At 37.5% G+C, this 17,936-nt stretch overlaps 1 protein-coding gene across 8 annotated transcripts in view; it reads left to right on the top strand.

Moving 5' to 3' along the window:
* LOC125253239 (collagen alpha-1(XXIII) chain) overlaps nucleotides 1–17,936 on the top strand; it is a 123,550-nt gene that overhangs the window by 100,996 nt on the left and 4,618 nt on the right. For 3 of the 8 annotated variants that reach the window (XM_048167142.1, XM_048167144.1, XM_048167139.1), the window contains exons 4-17: nucleotides 1,151–1,158; nucleotides 1,834–1,860; nucleotides 7,490–7,516; nucleotides 7,686–7,712; nucleotides 9,996–10,022; nucleotides 10,181–10,207; nucleotides 13,609–13,686; nucleotides 14,726–14,842; nucleotides 16,838–16,864; nucleotides 17,032–17,058; nucleotides 17,386–17,439; nucleotides 17,529–17,591; nucleotides 17,690–17,725; nucleotides 17,816–17,890. In XM_048167142.1, the coding sequence (XP_048023099.1) occupies nucleotides 1,151–1,158; nucleotides 1,834–1,860; nucleotides 7,490–7,516; nucleotides 7,686–7,712; nucleotides 9,996–10,022; nucleotides 10,181–10,207; nucleotides 13,609–13,686; nucleotides 14,726–14,842; nucleotides 16,838–16,864; nucleotides 17,032–17,058; nucleotides 17,386–17,439; nucleotides 17,529–17,591; nucleotides 17,690–17,725; nucleotides 17,816–17,890 (620 nt within the window). Of the gene's footprint in view, nucleotides 1–1,150; nucleotides 1,159–1,833; nucleotides 1,861–7,489; nucleotides 7,517–7,685; nucleotides 7,713–9,995; nucleotides 10,023–10,180; nucleotides 10,208–13,295; nucleotides 13,356–13,608; nucleotides 13,687–14,725; nucleotides 14,843–16,837; nucleotides 16,865–17,031; nucleotides 17,059–17,385; nucleotides 17,440–17,528; nucleotides 17,592–17,689; nucleotides 17,726–17,815; nucleotides 17,891–17,936 lie in introns of all 8 variants that reach the window. The other 5 variants (XM_048167140.1, XM_048167141.1, XM_048167143.1 and 2 more) reach the window with 5 other exon arrangements.

The raw sequence follows: 17,936 nt of genomic DNA, 5'->3' as shown, positions 1-17,936 counted from the left end.
ATTTTCTGATAGTGGTGTTCCCATAATGCACCGGGCCATGAATAATTAATCAGGGGGATTTTAATTTTTTTTTTTTTTTTGCTGTTTTCCAGCTGTATTTACACAGTTTTATGTTGTTAGACTTAGTAACTTGTGATTTTGTGGATTTCTGGAGTTCATTTTCTACTCAAAATGACACATTCATACTCAGAAATTATTTTTCTAATGTTACCGTCATTGTGAATTGTGTACCAAGTATTGTAGTCTCTGTGTTTGGGCGAGTGCTGCATTATTAATATTATGTAGATATGCTGTCTGCATGATATCTATTGTATTATTTTCTAAGTTTAATTCAGTGTTATAATATTTGAGTAAAAAGTATTGCCATATATAAACTTTGTTGTAAGTTACTTATTTTCTTTGTAAAATTTAGTTAATTCGATTTTACTTAATTCTACATATGAAATTAAATTAAATATAATTAAGTGATATTTAATTTCTTTATGAATGTTAAGTTCAATAGTAAGTACTTTATAATAACAGGTAAGATGTACAGAGCAGTAGCAGTAAGATTTACTTAAAATGTGTTTGTACAGATTGTTACATGGATTTTATCATGTAAATCCTACAAGTTATTTTTTGCAGTACTACACACAATATAATTAAATATGTTAAAATGAATATATATATATATATATATATATATATATATATATATAAAATGATGGCAGGACAAGTAAAAATCTGCCCATTCAAGTTGGCAGTGCTCAGAGCTGTTCCATTCACTTCTATTAATCACACACAGACTTTTGCCAAATCTGGAGTTGCTCAAAAGTGGAAAAGAAACAAGGCTCTATTTATATCTGTGCTGCCATCCTTTGATTGATCAACGTTATGAGCCAGAACCAGGTTTCTGCGTGTGCAGATATATGAATGTGTGTTGTGTTTGTATGTACACGCTGACCTCATTGATTCTGGCATCTAAAGAGATATGCAACTCTCACATTGACATAGTTTTACTTCTTCATGTTGACATAAATGAGACATATAAACATATTAATCATTGTATTATTTATTATCGTAGCATTAATGTCTTGCACATAGTATTGCATGATAGTGCAACAAATAGTTGTGACTGTTACATACAACTGTTTGTTTTTCTGTGTTTCAGGAATTCCAGTAAGTACCCCGTTATCACTGAGGCTTTAATTCAGAACAAATGTGAGTTGGTCTGGAGGTGGGCAGATACAGCATGGCATGAACCGTGTTGGCTTTGCAACCTTGATATAGACTGCAAAATGAGGTGAGATAAGAGGGAAGGCACGATATATGCTCCATGAGACAGTTTCTGAATCGACCGCACTCCATTTTTCACTGTCTGGCATCCATCCTGACCGCCTGTATCCTAATAACCAGACGTGCCTTTAAAGAATCCAGCAGCTGATACAAATCTCTTTGTGCCTTTGCACAGAATGCATAGTAAACACTAGTACATGTTCAAGTGTGCAATCCTCCCTATCATACTAACAATGCAGCAACACAACAAACTTTTATTGCTGTGGTTGCGTCATGCATTCCAACTCAAGAGAGTGTAAACATGCATGGTTGCCCCAAACACGTTCCATTTTCTATGAGCTATTTGTCACATAAGTAGTGTTTATGTATTTCAAACACACTGTTAATGACAATAATGCAGTCTGGAGCGCTTTAATAATGTCAGTTCTTGTACTTGTAGCCTACATATTTGAGGGTTTAGGATGTGAACAAACATTTTAGTTCTTTTTATTAATTCAGAGATCTGGTTGTTTTTTAATGTTTTAATTGTAATGTTTTTTCTTCAATAAATCCTAACAGGGCACTCCAGGACGAGATGGCTACCCGGTAATTGTCACTCTGGTTATACACTGATCACATCTGCTCTAACCACAGGCACACGCAGAACTTGAGGTCTCTTGTAGACCTCAGCTGATAGGCAGTGTTAAGTGTAGTAGTGCACCACCTGCTGGACATATTAGAAATTATTGCTATATATATATATATATATATATATATATATATATATATATATATATATATATATATATATATACACAAACAAGGCTTTTGGGTTTAAACATCAATAACATTCTTCAAATGACATTAAAAAATCTGATTTATCACATGCATAAACCTGTTGATGCCAATTGGGTTGGGTTTAAACTTTCTGATAAGACCTGATCTCTTATTTCTTTGATCGCCGAGAAGCTTGTCCATTGCTTTGTGCTTACATTTTGAGTAAAACATGGGGCATGGGTTCGAGTCTCAGTACTGGCAGGAATTGTCAGTGGGGGGAGTGAATGTACAGTGCTCTCTTTCACCCTCAATACCACTGAGGTGAGACCCTTGAGCAAGGCACTGAACCCCCAACTGCTCCCCAGGCGCTGCAGCAAAAATTGGCTGCCCTGCACTGCTCTGGGTGTGTGTTCATGGTGTGTGTGTTTGTTCAATACTCACTGCTGTGTGTGTGCACTTGGATGGGATAAATGCAGAGCACAAATTCCGCCATGTCACATCACTTTAAAACATGTTCTGTTGGGGTTAGATGGGGCAAAATACATTAAGATCATTTTATTTTAAGGTTTATATATGGTATAAATAATGGGACCTATATAAATTGTATGCACATGTAATGTATTACAATCCATCTATATGCATAACCTACCTATTAAACATGAACCTCAAACCTCAGAAAGATTAGTTCAAATTAATTTTACTCATTACTATCCGATAAGCTAATTTAAAGGGTTAGTTCAACCAAAGATGAAAATTCTGTCATTAATTACTCACCCTCATGTCGTTCCACACCTGTTAGACCTTCGTTCATCTTCGGAACACAAATTAAGATATTTTTGATAAAATCCGATGGCTTAGTGAGGCCTCCATTGGCAGCAAGATAATTTATACTTTCAGATGCCCAGAAAGCTACTAAAGACGTATTTAAAACAGTTCATGTGACTACAGTGGTTCAACCTTAATGTTATGAAGCGACGAGAATACTTTTTGTGTGCCAAAAAACTAATAAAAAAACTAATGACTTTATTCAACAATATCAAGTGATGGACGATTTCAAAACACTGCTTCATGAAGCTTCAAAGCTTTTTGTTTCGAATCAGTGGTTCAGAGTGCATATCGAACTGCCAAAGTCACATGATTTCAGTAAATGTCATAAGTGTTTCGAAATTTTAAAGGTTCACCACTGGAGGACGTGACTTTGGCAGTTTGATACACGCTCCGAACCAATGATTTTGAAACAAAAGATTTGTAAAGCTTCAAAGCTTCATGAAGCAGTGTTTTGAAATTGTCCATCACCAGATATTGTTGAATAAAGTCATTATTTAGTTTTTTGGCACACAAAAAGTATTCTCGTCGCTTCATAACATTAAGGTTGAACCACTGTAGTCACATGAACTGTTTTAAATACGTCTTTAGTAGCTTTCTGGGCATCTGAAAGTGTAAATTATCTTGCTGCCAATGGAGGCCTCGCTGAGCCATTGGATTTTATCAAAAATATCTTAATTTGTGTTCCGAAGATGAACGAAGGTCTTACGGGTGTGGAACGACATGAGGGTGAGTAATTAATGACAGAATTTTCATTTTTGGGTGAACTAACTCCAAAGATGAAGCTGTGACATTTTGTAAAACGCAATAAAATCAAGAATCTATGATTTGTTGATTCTCTTGAATCTTTATTTAACTGACACAAGTGCAAAGAAAAGATTTTCAGTGTTTTCACTGACCAACTTGATTGTATTTTGTAAATATAAACCAATTTTGGGACAGAGGATGTTTACCACTGTGTCACATCACCTTTCCTTTTAATTACACTTTTTAATCGTTTGAAGAATTGAGGATAATAATTGTTGCAGTTTTGCAAGTGGATTTTTTGCCCAATCTCACCTGATACAAGACATAAAATCGATGTATAGCTTTCTCCTTTTGTTGCATTACTTGATACAGCGGCAGACTGTGTTAAATGACAACGGTTTTCCAAAGTACTCCCTAGCCCATGTGGTTATTTTTAACACAGCAGCATGATGGTTGCTCATGCAGTGCCATCCAAGGGCTCAAAGGTAACACGCATTCAACAGAAGTTTCCTGCCTTGCCCTACACAGACTAAAATCTTTTCACAGTATTATGTATGGTAGATGGTGAAAGATCTAAATACTTTGCAGTCTTGCATTGAGAAATTTTTTTTTTTTACTTTTGTCCAAATTTTTGACAATTATCTCATGAAATTTGGCATGAAGTGGTGAGCCATGACCCATCTTTGCTTGCAAAACCGAGTCTTTGGTGGATGTTCCTTTTATACCCAAACATGATACCCTCACCTACCAGTTCACCTGCTAATTATGGACTGTTTCAAAAGCATTTAACTTGGATATTCTGTACACTTTTCACTACTATTTGACCTCTGTCCCAACTTTTACGGAGTGTGTTGCAGCCATCAAAATCAAAATTTGTTTCAATTAATTTGGCTAGTGAAAACATTGAAAATCTTTTCATTGTACTTTTGTCAGTTAAATAAAGGCTCAAGAGAATGACCAAATCAGAGATTCTTGATTTTATTGCCTTACCTCTACGCCTACACAAATCTTACAGAAAAGAGAACTATTGTTCTTTCCAATAGTTTTGCTTTTAAAAGAGGCATTAGTTGTATGAAGCCTCCCTGACAGGCCATCGCAATCCAGATGCGATCAGTTGCATGCGTTGGCAGCCTCCGCTCCGCATAAAGATCAACTGGGAAATATAGTCCTGTGTGAAGTCTCTCCAAGCATAACAAGAAGAGAGCAGCTCCAAACTGAACCGTGTGCAGGACTGCACCACATGTGGCCCTTACCGGATTTCCAACTGCACTCAGAACCATCAGCACACAAGTCATCCGTTTCTTCTAGCTCACGCTGAATAGACCGACATGTACAACCCCTGCATGCTCTCTTGTCACTTGTCCATTCTGAAAGCACAAGCACAAACTACTAGACCAGGACAGACAGCCCTATTGTCTGTGGTTCCTGGCTGTGTTGCTCTGAATAAAACACACAGGCAGAGAATCTTCAGAAATCTGTTTATCGTTTTATTTGTTTCTCATTTTTTTTTGTCTAATTTTTAGGGGTGTGACGAGATCTCGTGATAGTGTGAGGGTGAAATTAGGAAAGAATATGCCACCGCTACGTTTACATTACGTCTCCACTGTCGTTTTGCTTTTTATAGAAATAAAAAACCATTTAATTCGGCTGGATAACGGTCGCCGCCGCTCCATATTTAAAGAGTATGCGCGATCGCGAAAGTGAAAGAAAACGCGAGCGATGTCAATACCTCGCATTTAGAAAGCGGCTCCCTGATGCATGCAAATATCTTCCAATATGAAAGCGATCTTAGGCTGGGCTGTGTAGTTGTAAGCATCTCTCAACTCTGTATCATGCTTAAAGAAAAATTTGGTCTCTATTTGCACTTTGAATATTGAGAGAGTGCTTTGATTATGGTTGCACTTATTGATTGCACTTAATAAGACTAAAAGAAAACTGTTATTTATTTTTATGGCAACACTTTACAATAAGGTTTCATTAGTTAACTTTACATGAACTAAGGAAGAACAATACTTCTACACTATTTTAGTTAAAGGTGCCCTAGATTCAAAAATTGAATTTATCTTGACATAGTTAAATAACAAGAGTTCAGTACATGGAAATGACATACAGTGAGTCTCAAACTCCATTGTTTCCTCCTTCTTATATAAATCTCATTTGTTTAAAAGACCTCCGAAGAACAGGCGAATCTCAACATAACACTGACTGTTACGTAACAGTCGGGGTGTACGCCCCCAATATTTGCATATGCCAGCCCAATGAGCCCAACATTATGAAAGGCATTAGACAATGGAAACCAGTACACACTTGCAGTCTGTATAATTCATAAACACAACTTCATTCTTTATAAATCTCTCCAACAGTGTAGCATTAGCCATTAGCCACAGAGCACAGCCTCAAACTCATTCAGAATCAATGTAAACATCAAAATAAACATTGTACTTACGCGATTAGACATGCTGCATGACGAACACTTTGTAAAGATCCATTTTGAGGGTTATATTAGCTGTGTGAACTTTGTTTATGTTGTTTAAGTCAAGCGCAAGCTCTTGGGGTGTGGAGCACCAGATTTAAAGGGCCACACACCCTGAATCGGCTCATTTCTAATTATGCCCCAAAATAGGCAGTTAAAAAAATGAATTAAAAAAAAAATCTATGGGGTATTTTGAGCTGAAACTTCACAGACACATTCAGGGGACACCTTAGACTTATATTACATCTTTTAAAAAAAAGTTCTAGGGCACCTTTAATGTTAATTTCAACATTTACTAATACATTGTTAAAATCGAAAGTTGTATTTGTTAACATTATTTAATGCACTATCATGAACTAACCCTGAATGACTATTTTTATGTTTAACTAACATTAACAAAGATTACTGTAGCAAAGATATTGCTCATTGATGATGTTGGTTAATACATTCATGTTTATAAATGAGACCTTATTGTAAAGTTTTACCATTTTTATTTATACTCTTTTTATTTCTATAAACAATTTGTGGAATGGAGTTCAGTTAGGAGGTCAAAAGTTGTAGAAGCTCATAAATCATGTACAGTAAGGTCTGAAGAGACTTGTATGAAATTATACAGGAGAGAAGCCAGTTTGCGGCAAAACGTTTTACAATGCTTGAATATTGTTGTCTTTTACTGCATATGATAATTCATACTCAGAAAGTAGAACTGAAATGACATTAATTACAAGATGATTCGTTTTTAACATTTTAAATGCACCTGCAGATTATTTTTCTAATCATCATTGAGGATTTCTTAAAAATCTCGTCTCGTTCTCGTGAACTCAATCTCGTGTCTCGTCTCGTCACACCCCTACTAATTTTACATTGTGTATACAAAGTTATGTTGACACATTGTTTTAATAGCTATTGCATTTAGATCTACCAAGCTTGTTTTACATTTATCATGACCTTTTGTGTAAATTTCGTAGTTAAGTATGTTTCACAGGTCAGAGACTCAAGTCAAAGAGCTCTGTGCACAGACCCTTTCAGCACCTTCAGTGCCGTGGACAGCGACCTTCTGTCCTCTAGTCTGAGCTTACTGAAGCCAGTGATGATGGAATTTCCTTCTTCTAATCATTTAAAACAGGGTCGACTAATTATTATTACAAAAATATAATATTTAGTTAAGACTTCAGCAAAGCTAATGTTAAAAAGCCATATTTTCGCTATTTTATTGTCCTAAATTTGGCATGTAATTAAAATTCACCCCATAAATACATGTAATTGATCTTATTTTTTTCTTCCTTTTTGATAATTAATTTCACTAGGATGTACGTCACAATACGGAAGAAATGAACAAAATAGAAAATGAAAATTTAATGCACAAGTTTATGATTGCCCTGAAATAACAATAATAAATTCTGTCTTTCTCAGGGTCCATTGGGTATGGATGGTAAGCCTGTAAGTACTATCTTCTCTCAGGGTACATTTTTTAAACCAGATCATCTTGCATCACATCAGTTTTTTTAACATCATTGGTTTAACTCCACTTATCTGTAGGGGTATATTATTGCTGTATTGCATACACTGCTGATTATACTAATTTTTTCTGATTTTTCTTTCCTTATAGGGACCTCCAGGACCAAAAGGCAGTCAGGTAGGTTTTTGAATCATTTCATTCTGAAAGTGATTGTATAATTGTGTGTTGCCAGTATGCAATACATCTTAGATTCCTAATGCAGCCACATCTGGTATAAACCAGTCACACCTCTTGGTTTGTACAGCACAGGTAAACTTCAGTCCATCACCTCATTCATAAGAGTTTGATGTTGGAAAGCATCATTCAGATCTAATTCCTCAGGTTACTCCAGGGGCCAGTTGCACAAGCTGTGTATACTATAAGTTAAAACTTACCCTAGTTGTGGCACAAATTATGCTCTACTGAATAATAAACTTTGAAATGTAACCCTACTTATAAAATAATTTACGAAAGCCTAATGAAAGATTTCAATTTTAATTATCAGGTTTGTTGTATTAGTATTTATTACTCATTAATTTTGCACACATTTCCCAAAAATTCCCCTTTAGTCATTCTGTTGACTGTAGTAATGTTGCACCTGCATATCAGCTAACTCGTTAGACTAACACTTTATTGTGATGGTCCCTCAAAATACATTCTACTGACTGTAAGTAACTTTGCAAGTACGTCAATTTATTCTACTAACCATAACCTTATTCTACTAACCGTAACTCTAGCCCTAAAAGTCTATTAATACTCAACTAATACTCTAATGAGAGTCAGTTGACATGAAAGTGCAACGTTTCTTATAGTCAAGAGAATCTCTAAAGGGGACCATCAAAATAAAGTGTAACCAAAATTAAATACATATTTAAATGCCATATTTATTGTATTTCAAAGATGTAATTTATTACCATAACTAAAAAACATCTGCCAGAATGAGATAAGCTGAAATGCATGGCTTATCAACACTACTTCTCTTTACAAATTTGAAGGCTGCTTATTGGATTACTAGCTTTCTGGCTTGGTACAACTAAATTAAGTACAGCGATAGTTACAAACTAACTAGTAGTTACTAAGAACCCAATTGTGGACTTTACTTAACAAATTTCATAAGACTTTACGCATGGCTCGTGCAACCATACCCATGTCTCTGGTCCTCCTCTTATACTCGTATATGTGTTTACATGGGGAAGGCCAGGCAGGGCCTCAATGTCAGTGTTGTGGGAGAGATGAAGTGGCCAAATGCCTCTTTTAAAACCCATTTGAAGGGTAAACATTGGAGCAATTATTTGCTCAGAACTGCACACAAGTTGGGTGCAGCATATCAGCGAAATACCAACAGCTTTCGCCTATTACGTCCAAGTTTAGAGTCACTGGTTTAAAATCACACTCAAGAGGATGGATGTTTTCTTGCTAAAAGCAGAAGGGCACTTTAGTCGAGTGTTTACTTGAAGGACCATTGGAGATTAAAGAAAAGAAGGGCGTGTTTTTGACTGGGCACACATGAACAAGAGGGTCTGCATAAACGACTTTACGTAACAGGAGAGATTACAACATCTCAACCTTATGTAAATGTTCTCCTTGTGTGTGTTGAAGTTAGTATCATCTAATGTAGCTTCTCCATCACAAACTGAGGATGAAATCAAGGGAATTATCAAGTGCTGTCATTCATTGTTGGGTCCAACAATAACAACCTCCAATCCAGTCCATATTTTACAGCATATGCTGGCATATAATGCTAAAACTCCAGTCCGCTTTAAAAATATCAAAAGTGACAAAACCCAAGATTCCTGCTGTACCATTTTGTATCTTCATGTTTTGAGCTCAAGTTAACATTAAGTGCACTTGGGACAAGAGTCTCATTTTAAACATACTTTGAACAATACCACAACACCACTGCACTGCTTTCTGAGATGAAGCTCATACTTATTAAACAGCACACAAAATTACAGCGTTTGAAGAGCCATAGTGAACACGACACCACAGAGAACGATGAAACTGTGATAATCAGAATGTGTCTTGTTGTTTTTGTGGTCTTAAGCAAAGTTTCCTGCACAGGCCGCCGAGAAGAATAAAACCAGAATAATATCATCCACTCCCTCAAACCAGCCCTCCACTCGTGAAATAAAAGCTCTCATGTAAAATTAAATGCAGGAATCTTTGCTGTCATTAGGAATGGAATGTCATAACATTGTTTTATCTTCACTTTTATAAATCCCTCTCTTCATAATTTGTGATAAATGATTGCTTTTCATTTAGCCAGTAGTTCATTCAAACACTCCGATTCAACCACTAAAACATCTGCCAGTCATTTTTGAAGGTGTAAGTGGTGTGACTTGTGGTTTGCAATGGAAATAGCCTGCGTTGTTGGGAACGATTTCTAATCTGTCATTTTGAATCTTTCTCTTCTTTTGCCAGGGAATGCCAGGACCAAAAGGAGATAAGGTATATTCACCCCACAACACATTCCAGCATGATAAATTTACAATTTATGGAGCCATCAAAGCATAACAATGATAGTTTTGCTCTAACTGAAGCATTTTGATCCTGTAACCCAATGAAATTCAGTAACAAGTAAGTGCTAAGAGTTGCTCTCTCCACAGGGAGACCAGGGAGACACTGGGCCCAGGGTGAGTGTCACATCTAATTTTTTTTGCTCAGTTTCTTCAGAAGTCTGAGTTTATAGGGGTTGCACTGATCTGAGGATGCCTCTTGACCTGGAAGTCAATTTAAGTCATTTCCTTTCAGATGGCAGCGCTTGGTTGCTAACAGTTTTACATTCTGAGGTTGATAGAAGTTAGATCTTTATCTGTTAAACTAATTCAAATTACAACCTCAATATGGTATCAATCACTGTTCGTCTGCCTCCTCCAAGCCTGTTTTCACCTCATCCACAAGGGAAAAAAAAAAAAAAAAAATGTGAGCCTTGACAAATCAGGAATCCGTCAGTGAAGATCGTACCATTTTTCTATCTATATCTACTCAAGCTATCATTTAAATCATTTGGCACCCCGTGCTTCTTTTCCACCACACCTCATGACCATTGAGCACAATTAGAAACATGTGCTTTGGCTGCTCTCTTTCTTTATGTTAAGAACATGTGTTGTGTGCACTAAATTGTTTTTGCTTTACGGCATCACAGTCTGACAGTAGAAAAATGAACCAAATCATTTGGAGTGGTGACATGAGAAGTCAGGAAAAGCAAAACAGAATCTCCCATGGGCCGTGTTCCCTTTTTTTATGGATGTAAGAGTCACATTAGCGCTTTTTCAACTCCTGTTAAGCGGGAGTATGACCTCTTGGAATCCATTAAAGCTCTCATGGGACAAGGACCCCTTGACCTGGAAGTCGATTAAAGCCGTGTTTCCTTCCAGATGGCAGGACTTGGGTTTGTAGTGCAGGTGGATAGTTGACCTTATGCTTACTCTTGACTTGTGACTTTTGCCCTTTGCCCAGACACAGAAGAAGCAGATCAGACTCACAAAGTAGTCTTTGTGTCATCGGAGGTAGCTGAGAAGAATGTTCTGCGGTGTCGTATGTAGGGTTGTGCACCATTCAGAATTGAACTGAGAATACTGTTTAAATTCCAGTTCAGTTCTTGAATTTGAAGTGAGATGGCAAACACAGAATTGCAATGAAATGAAATTTAAAGGTGCCCTAGAATCAAAATTTGAATTTATCTTGGCATAGTTGAATAACAAGAGTTCAGTACATGGAAAAGACATACATTGAGTTTCAAACCCCATTGCTTCCTCCTTCTTATGTAAATCTCATTTGTTTAAAAGACTTCTGGAAAACACGCGGATCTCAACATAACACTGACTGTTACGTAACAGTCGGGAACATTAATATGTACGACCCCAATATTTGCATATATGCCAGCCCATGTTCAAAGCATTACACAAGGAAAGGCAGTATTAACGTCTGGATCTGTGCACAGACAAGGTAAGCCAGCAAGAACAACAGCGAAAAATGGCAGATGGAGCAATGATAACTGACATGATCCATGATAGCATGATATTTTTAGTGATATTTGTAAATTGTCTTTCTAACATTAGTATGTTGCTAATGTACTGTTAAATGTGGTTAAAGTTACCATAGTTTATTACTGTATTCACGGAGACAAGAGCCGTCGCTATTTTCATTTTTAAACATGTGCAGTCTGTATAATTCATAAACACATCTTCATTCTTTATAAATCTCTCCAACAGTGTAGCATTAGCTGTTAGCCACAGAGCATAGCCTCAAACTCATACAGAATCAAACGTAAACATCAAAATAAATACTTTTCTCACATAATTCGAAGCATGCATACAGCATGCATGACGAACATCTTGTAAAGATCCATTTGAGGGTTATATTATGCACTGTAATTTAGTCGAGAGCTCGTGTGGCAGGGAGCAGGCAAATTAAAGGGGCGGCGTGCTGCCAAAATCAGTGTATAGTTAATGATGCCCCAAAACAGGCAGTTCAAAAAATTAATTAAAACAAAATCTATGGGGTCTTTTGAGCTGAAACTTCAGACACATTCAGGAGACATCTTAGACTTATATTACATCTTGTGAAAAAGCCTTCTTGGGCACCTTTAAAGAAATTCACATTCAACAAATTTTAATTAGAAAAGCCAAGTTAGTCTGAGAAACTTTGAATGATGACTTGACAAAGACTTATTTGAAAGTCTCTTGAAATTTGAAAGGATATTATAGGCAAGGCCTTACTGATATATAGATTGTGATAATCACACATAGCATAGACTTGAAAACAACCCCTTAAAACAACTTAGCAACCACCCAGAACACCCAAGCAACTAGAACTGTCAAAAGTACTGACTTCGGTACCACGTTGGTACTGAAATTTGAGTGCTGTTGAGCAGATTCGTAAACACCTCTGATTGGACATTGTGTTGATGCGCTCAACATATATGTCTGTGATTGGCTTCAATGATCAATGCTTCAAAAAAAGTGTAAATAGTCATCAGTCTTCACTGAGCGCTTACACACGTACACTTGCTCCCACTTTCAGAACTCTTTCAAAGCGAATCACAGACATATTCGATGAGCACGTCAACACAATGGCCAATCAGAGGTGTTTTAAAATTTCAGTACCAATTGTTATTGAAGTCAGTACTTTTGACAACTCTACAAGCAACAAACTATAAACTGCTTAGAAACCGCAAAGCAATATCTCATAAACAATGAAAATCATCTTAGCATCATGGTGGAAAGTTGTGCATGGCCAAGCACCTGTTTTCTGCTGACAATGCAGAAATCTAGTTTACCACATGCTGTGGTTGTTCTCTACACCATTTCAGTACTGGTCCTGCAGAGTATGTTTTAATATACAAAAAAAAAAAGCCTCGACAATCTATGAGAAAGGAAAATCATGAAAAAGTTTCTCCAGGGAAAAAGTAGCCTTTCTTCACGAATCCATTGCAGACCTATCTAACCGCAACTCTAAACATAAACCTCATCACCATGTGCACCCATTGATAGTTAATCATATCCAGAAGGTGTATGGGCTTGGTTTCTTAAAACAGAAGAATAGCCAGAATAACACTCACAGGATTCAGTTTCAAGTTGAAGCTCAGAAATACAATGTGGGATGTCATCACCCTCCATTATATGTATCCTAACAGTGTCATTCTCCGAATCATCTCCTCTTTCCCCCTTACGTCATTTCCTGCCTCCGTTTTCTTCTATATGACCTCTGACCTCCCAGGGACCACCGGCCTACGCTGCCTCTGCAGGCCTGCTCAGTAATCAGATTCTCACGGTTAAGGTTTGTCCCTCTCAGCCTATCGTCCCTGCATCTCCTGACACATGTGGCTGTCCATGTTCACAAACATCTGTGCCTTCATACCTTACTCTGTTTTGCTATTTTTTTCCACTTCTCCTTTGTTCCCACAACCCCTTACGCTGAGGGAAGACTGTGCAGGCTGAATATCTGTTTCTCCAGCTGTGATTACTGGCATCCCTGCTTTGTTTCTTATGCAGTCTGTCCATCTTTCTCATTATCTGTCCTCTGCCGTCAGATGGTCTTCCCTCGCTATGAGCATGGCTTTCTCTCGGCTACAACTGACCATCATACATTTCACAGGCGCCTTCTAAAGGTAGAGCCAGACTTGTGCATGCTTTGCTGCTTTTCTCATTTTCTCCATTTCTTCTGTGTGTCCTTGTCCTCAATTAGCTCATTTGGCAGTTTACAATGTTGTGTTGCATTCCTGTTTTGAATTTCAAAGAGAGGGTAATTGTTGTGTTTATTGACAATAGTGACGAAAACATGTTTGCTAGACCACAGCAAATAATCAAGGCAAAAATCTATTTGCCTTTTTAGCAGTAGATCTGACTTGCATTATCTTAATATGTTAAACAAGACCCCCTTTTTTTTTTTTTTTTGCGGAACCAAAGACACTTCTTCATAAGCCGCGTTTCCACCACAGGAACTTTCCTCAGGAACTAGGGATTTTGGGATGGTACTTGGTGTGTTTCGACCGCAGGAACCAAGGTCTAAATGAAGTTCCGGATAAAAATTTCCCCTTCAGAAAGTTCCTGCTCAGGAGGTGGTACTTTTTCAAAGTTCAGGAACTTTCGGGGGTGGACTTGGGTGCTTAACATTCTGATTTGTTGAGTTCACGCAGCATTTTGATTGGTTGATTCCACGCAGCATTTTTTTTTTTTCAACCACCATTTTTAAAAGTCTGTTGCGGTACGTGAAGTAAGAGTGTTTGTTTTTGAAATCAACAATGGAGTTTAACAAATACGACAGATGGACCGACGACGAGGTTCAGGCTTTATTAAGCTCATATATCGCAGTCCTACGTCACTGGACTACTCTTCACTGTACTTTAGACCGCGGTGGAAACGCAGACAGCAACAGGTCTGGGGGAAAAAAGTTATGGGTAATTTCGGTGGAAACGCGGCTAAAGATAGCTCTTTGAAGCTTTGACCCCAGAAGCATTTTACATGCTGCATCTGAATACAGAAACCAAACTTTCCGTTTTAGTACATCAGTGCTTATAGGGCTTGAAGTCAACATGAAACATGATTAGTATGCAGGCAAAGTACCTATTTGAGTAACCTTAAGACTACAGAGATCAGAGGCAACAATTAAACTCTTTTCAAAAATACTTGTTCTCTCTTTGTCTGTAGGGTGATCAAGGTCAAACTGGGCCCCCAGGTCCCCCAGGACCTCCAGGAACACCTGGTCCCAGAGGGCCTCCAGGAAACACAGGCAGAGATGGGCCACAGGGCCACCCAGGAGAGCCGGTAAGACACTCAATTTCTATCTCACATGGTCATTTGTGCCTGTGTCTTTACTGAGCTCACTCATTCTACAGCTGTTGTGACTCATATATGAGTCACACTGTGCTGACGACCCCTGCTCAGAAGACCAGGTGCAGCTTCTCACTGAGCTGAACCTTGTGCTCAGTGTTGGGTTCAGAGATACAGCATTTCCTTCTACACTGGCGTTCTTGGCAGATGCTCCCAAATCAAAGTGACTTGGTGTAAAATATGCACATATTGTGTAAGACAGGTGCAAGAGTCGCTAAAGTGTTCTGACTAGGTTTTCGTGCATTGCTATGTGGTTTCTATGGTGTAAATGCTGTGACAAACCAAGCCGAGCAGTGTTGGGCCATCCATGAGCGGCTAATGGCCCAGTGTTTGTGGTGGGTTTCACAAATCTTTGAATAGGCCTCATCTTTGGCACACTATGTACTTTTCAAGATAAGTGCTGTATAAATATAAGGTATTATTATTATTTTCAACTATATTTGCTTTATGCACAATTTTCGGTATAATTTATGGCTGTTCTGGCAAGTTTAACTTGGGGTTATAGGTTTATTCAAATGTTTTACAATAAGTTTGATCAATATTAATAGTGGTGCTTGGCTTTAGAATACAGAATAGTAGTTGTTTCACCCTCCATCTTCATAAATCATCAGGGGTGTGGGAAGATGTTTTAAATCGGGGGGTGGGGGGATAAGGATAATATAGAGTCTATAAAACATGTCAAAATTCCACAAAGCACAACAAGCTTTATCAGTGAGAACACTCGTTTAAACAGCATACTCCAATTGCACATCACATTTTTGACATTATTGATACTGCTTGCAGTCGTAATGCAAAGGACTGCTACGGAACATATGCCTTCAAATAAAAGGTGTATTGACGAATTCTTTCTACGCACACTGCAAGGGTCACAATATGTTTTAAAAAAACTTAATTCAACATATAAATAACACTTTTTTTAAATAGCCCTCTTAAAGTGTTTATTGCAAATAAGTTACTAAATGCTAAAAATGAATGAATGTAAATGAACATAAATTTGTGTTGCGTCTACATTCCTGTGAAAACAGGGGGTGCTGCAGTAAATCATGCCCCCCTGTAAATCATATGAAGCCTCAACATGCAGTTCTCAGTAGTGCATTAAAAGACAGTCTGTGAGGTAGGATACTTGGCAATTGATGTGCAGCTCCAGAGTATATAACTCTGATGGTTTCTGCATTTGTAGTAAATGCCCTGTTTTCCTCATTTTATCCCAACATATGTTATGCACTCTGTTTCCTTTACAGACTACCATCTAAACCAAACAAAGAATAGTGCAGTGATGAAGGGCAAAAATTCTCACCCTGCTCTCTGCCTCATATTGGGAACAGATGTTCATGGGTCAAGAAGCTCAAAGGGCATTTCCTGTTATTGTATCTCAAATTGTGTTTATATATGCCTAAGTGAAACCACCTCATTAGGCCTGATGCCATGCCTTTGTCCTTCTCAGAAGTGACATGAAACATGACAGACATTGCGCTGCGGGGCATGTTGAGAGTCTGTAGAAATACATGTCTTACAGATTTTAGGCAGGTGTTGTGCAGTCTTCCATTTTGAATCCCTAGCTGGCATGAATATGTCCTTGGAAGCTTAGGATGTCTGCCAGAAATGTCTAAAATAGATGTTTAAATGGACGCTGTGACTCTTGTTTTGATGTGTTCGAAAATTACGCTTATTGGCTGAATGACTCTGTTTAGAGAAAGAACCTGCAGCACTTCAGAGTTGCTGTCTGTATTGAAAAATTTATACACGTTTGGATCATTTTCACTTTTTTGTTGACAGGATATGATTGAAAGTAAAAGATTAAAGTAGTTATACTATGTTATACTGTACATCATAGATCTTAAGAGGCCTGACATCTAGTGGACAGTCAACAGAGCAGACCCTTTTCCTTGAAATATGACTCATTCTTTGTGTTCCCTTTCTAAATAACAGGGTCCTCCTGGAAAAGATGGAAATGAGGTAGAACTTTATACATATTTTTATGTTTACTATTTATATAAACTCATATTTAATCTTGAATCTACAACTTCATGGAATTTAAAGTGTTAATGCATAAATGAGAGTGACTTGTAATATCTTAATTATATTCTGGCTTATGTTTTATAAAAAAAAACATTTCTCTACAGGGACCAAGAGGGCCACCTGGCATGCAGGTAATATGCCCGTGTGTGTCTACAAGCATATGTGAATCACACACAGTGGTCTCTGAAGTATTCGGACAATTGTCACACGTTGCATTAATATCAAAATAATCAAACCAACAAAATATCTATTTTGAAGAAAGATATTACGTGTTTAAAAAAAAAAAAAGTGTTACATTTCATAAGTGACTTACATTTCAAAATGTAAATTGATTGAAAAAATAAGAAAAAATGTGTTTGGATCCTGTCAAACATTAGTGGAACATAAGGGGAACTGACTTCCATTAATATTTGACAGTATTTGATTACAAAATCAATATCAGTTGTTTTCTCATTAAGGGTACAGATGGTGTCAACGGAATGCCTGGACCACAGGGCCCTTTAGGGCCAAAGGTTAGATTTTCACCCCCTCCAACATTTTTTCTTTGCTCATACACACAAAGACAACCATAATTTCATGCAGGCACTGTTTTTGCATATAGGGGGATCAGGGTGCTCCAGGTACTGAGGGGAAAAAAGGGATTGATGGATCCCCTGGCATGAAGGTGAGCTGTCTGTTTATGAGATATAGTTGCATTCATGACAATTTACTGGGTAAATGCAGATACAAAAATAATACAGTAATTATGATACTCTTCCTTAGGGTGAAAAGGGAGATGTTGGGGATCCAGGACCCCAGGTGAGTGTTTATCGAAATCTTTCCACTATTACATATTTCTGTTCTCTTTGAATATCTCAGATGATTGACAGCCATCTGTCTCTCCTTCAGGGTTTGTCTGGAGAGAAAGGAGCTACTGGCTTTACAGAAAATGTTGATCTGGCTGCTAGTTTCAAAGCACTGCAGGTAACTTTTTAATCAGAAAAAAGTCAAATCCTGTGTGAAGACCCCT

The sequence above is a fragment of the Megalobrama amblycephala genome, linkage group LG18, assembly GCF_018812025.1.
Source record: "Megalobrama amblycephala isolate DHTTF-2021 linkage group LG18, ASM1881202v1, whole genome shotgun sequence".
In the NCBI taxonomy this organism is placed as follows: Eukaryota; Metazoa; Chordata; class Actinopteri; order Cypriniformes; family Xenocyprididae; genus Megalobrama; species Megalobrama amblycephala.
This window is presented reverse-complemented; position numbering and strand designations above follow the sequence as displayed.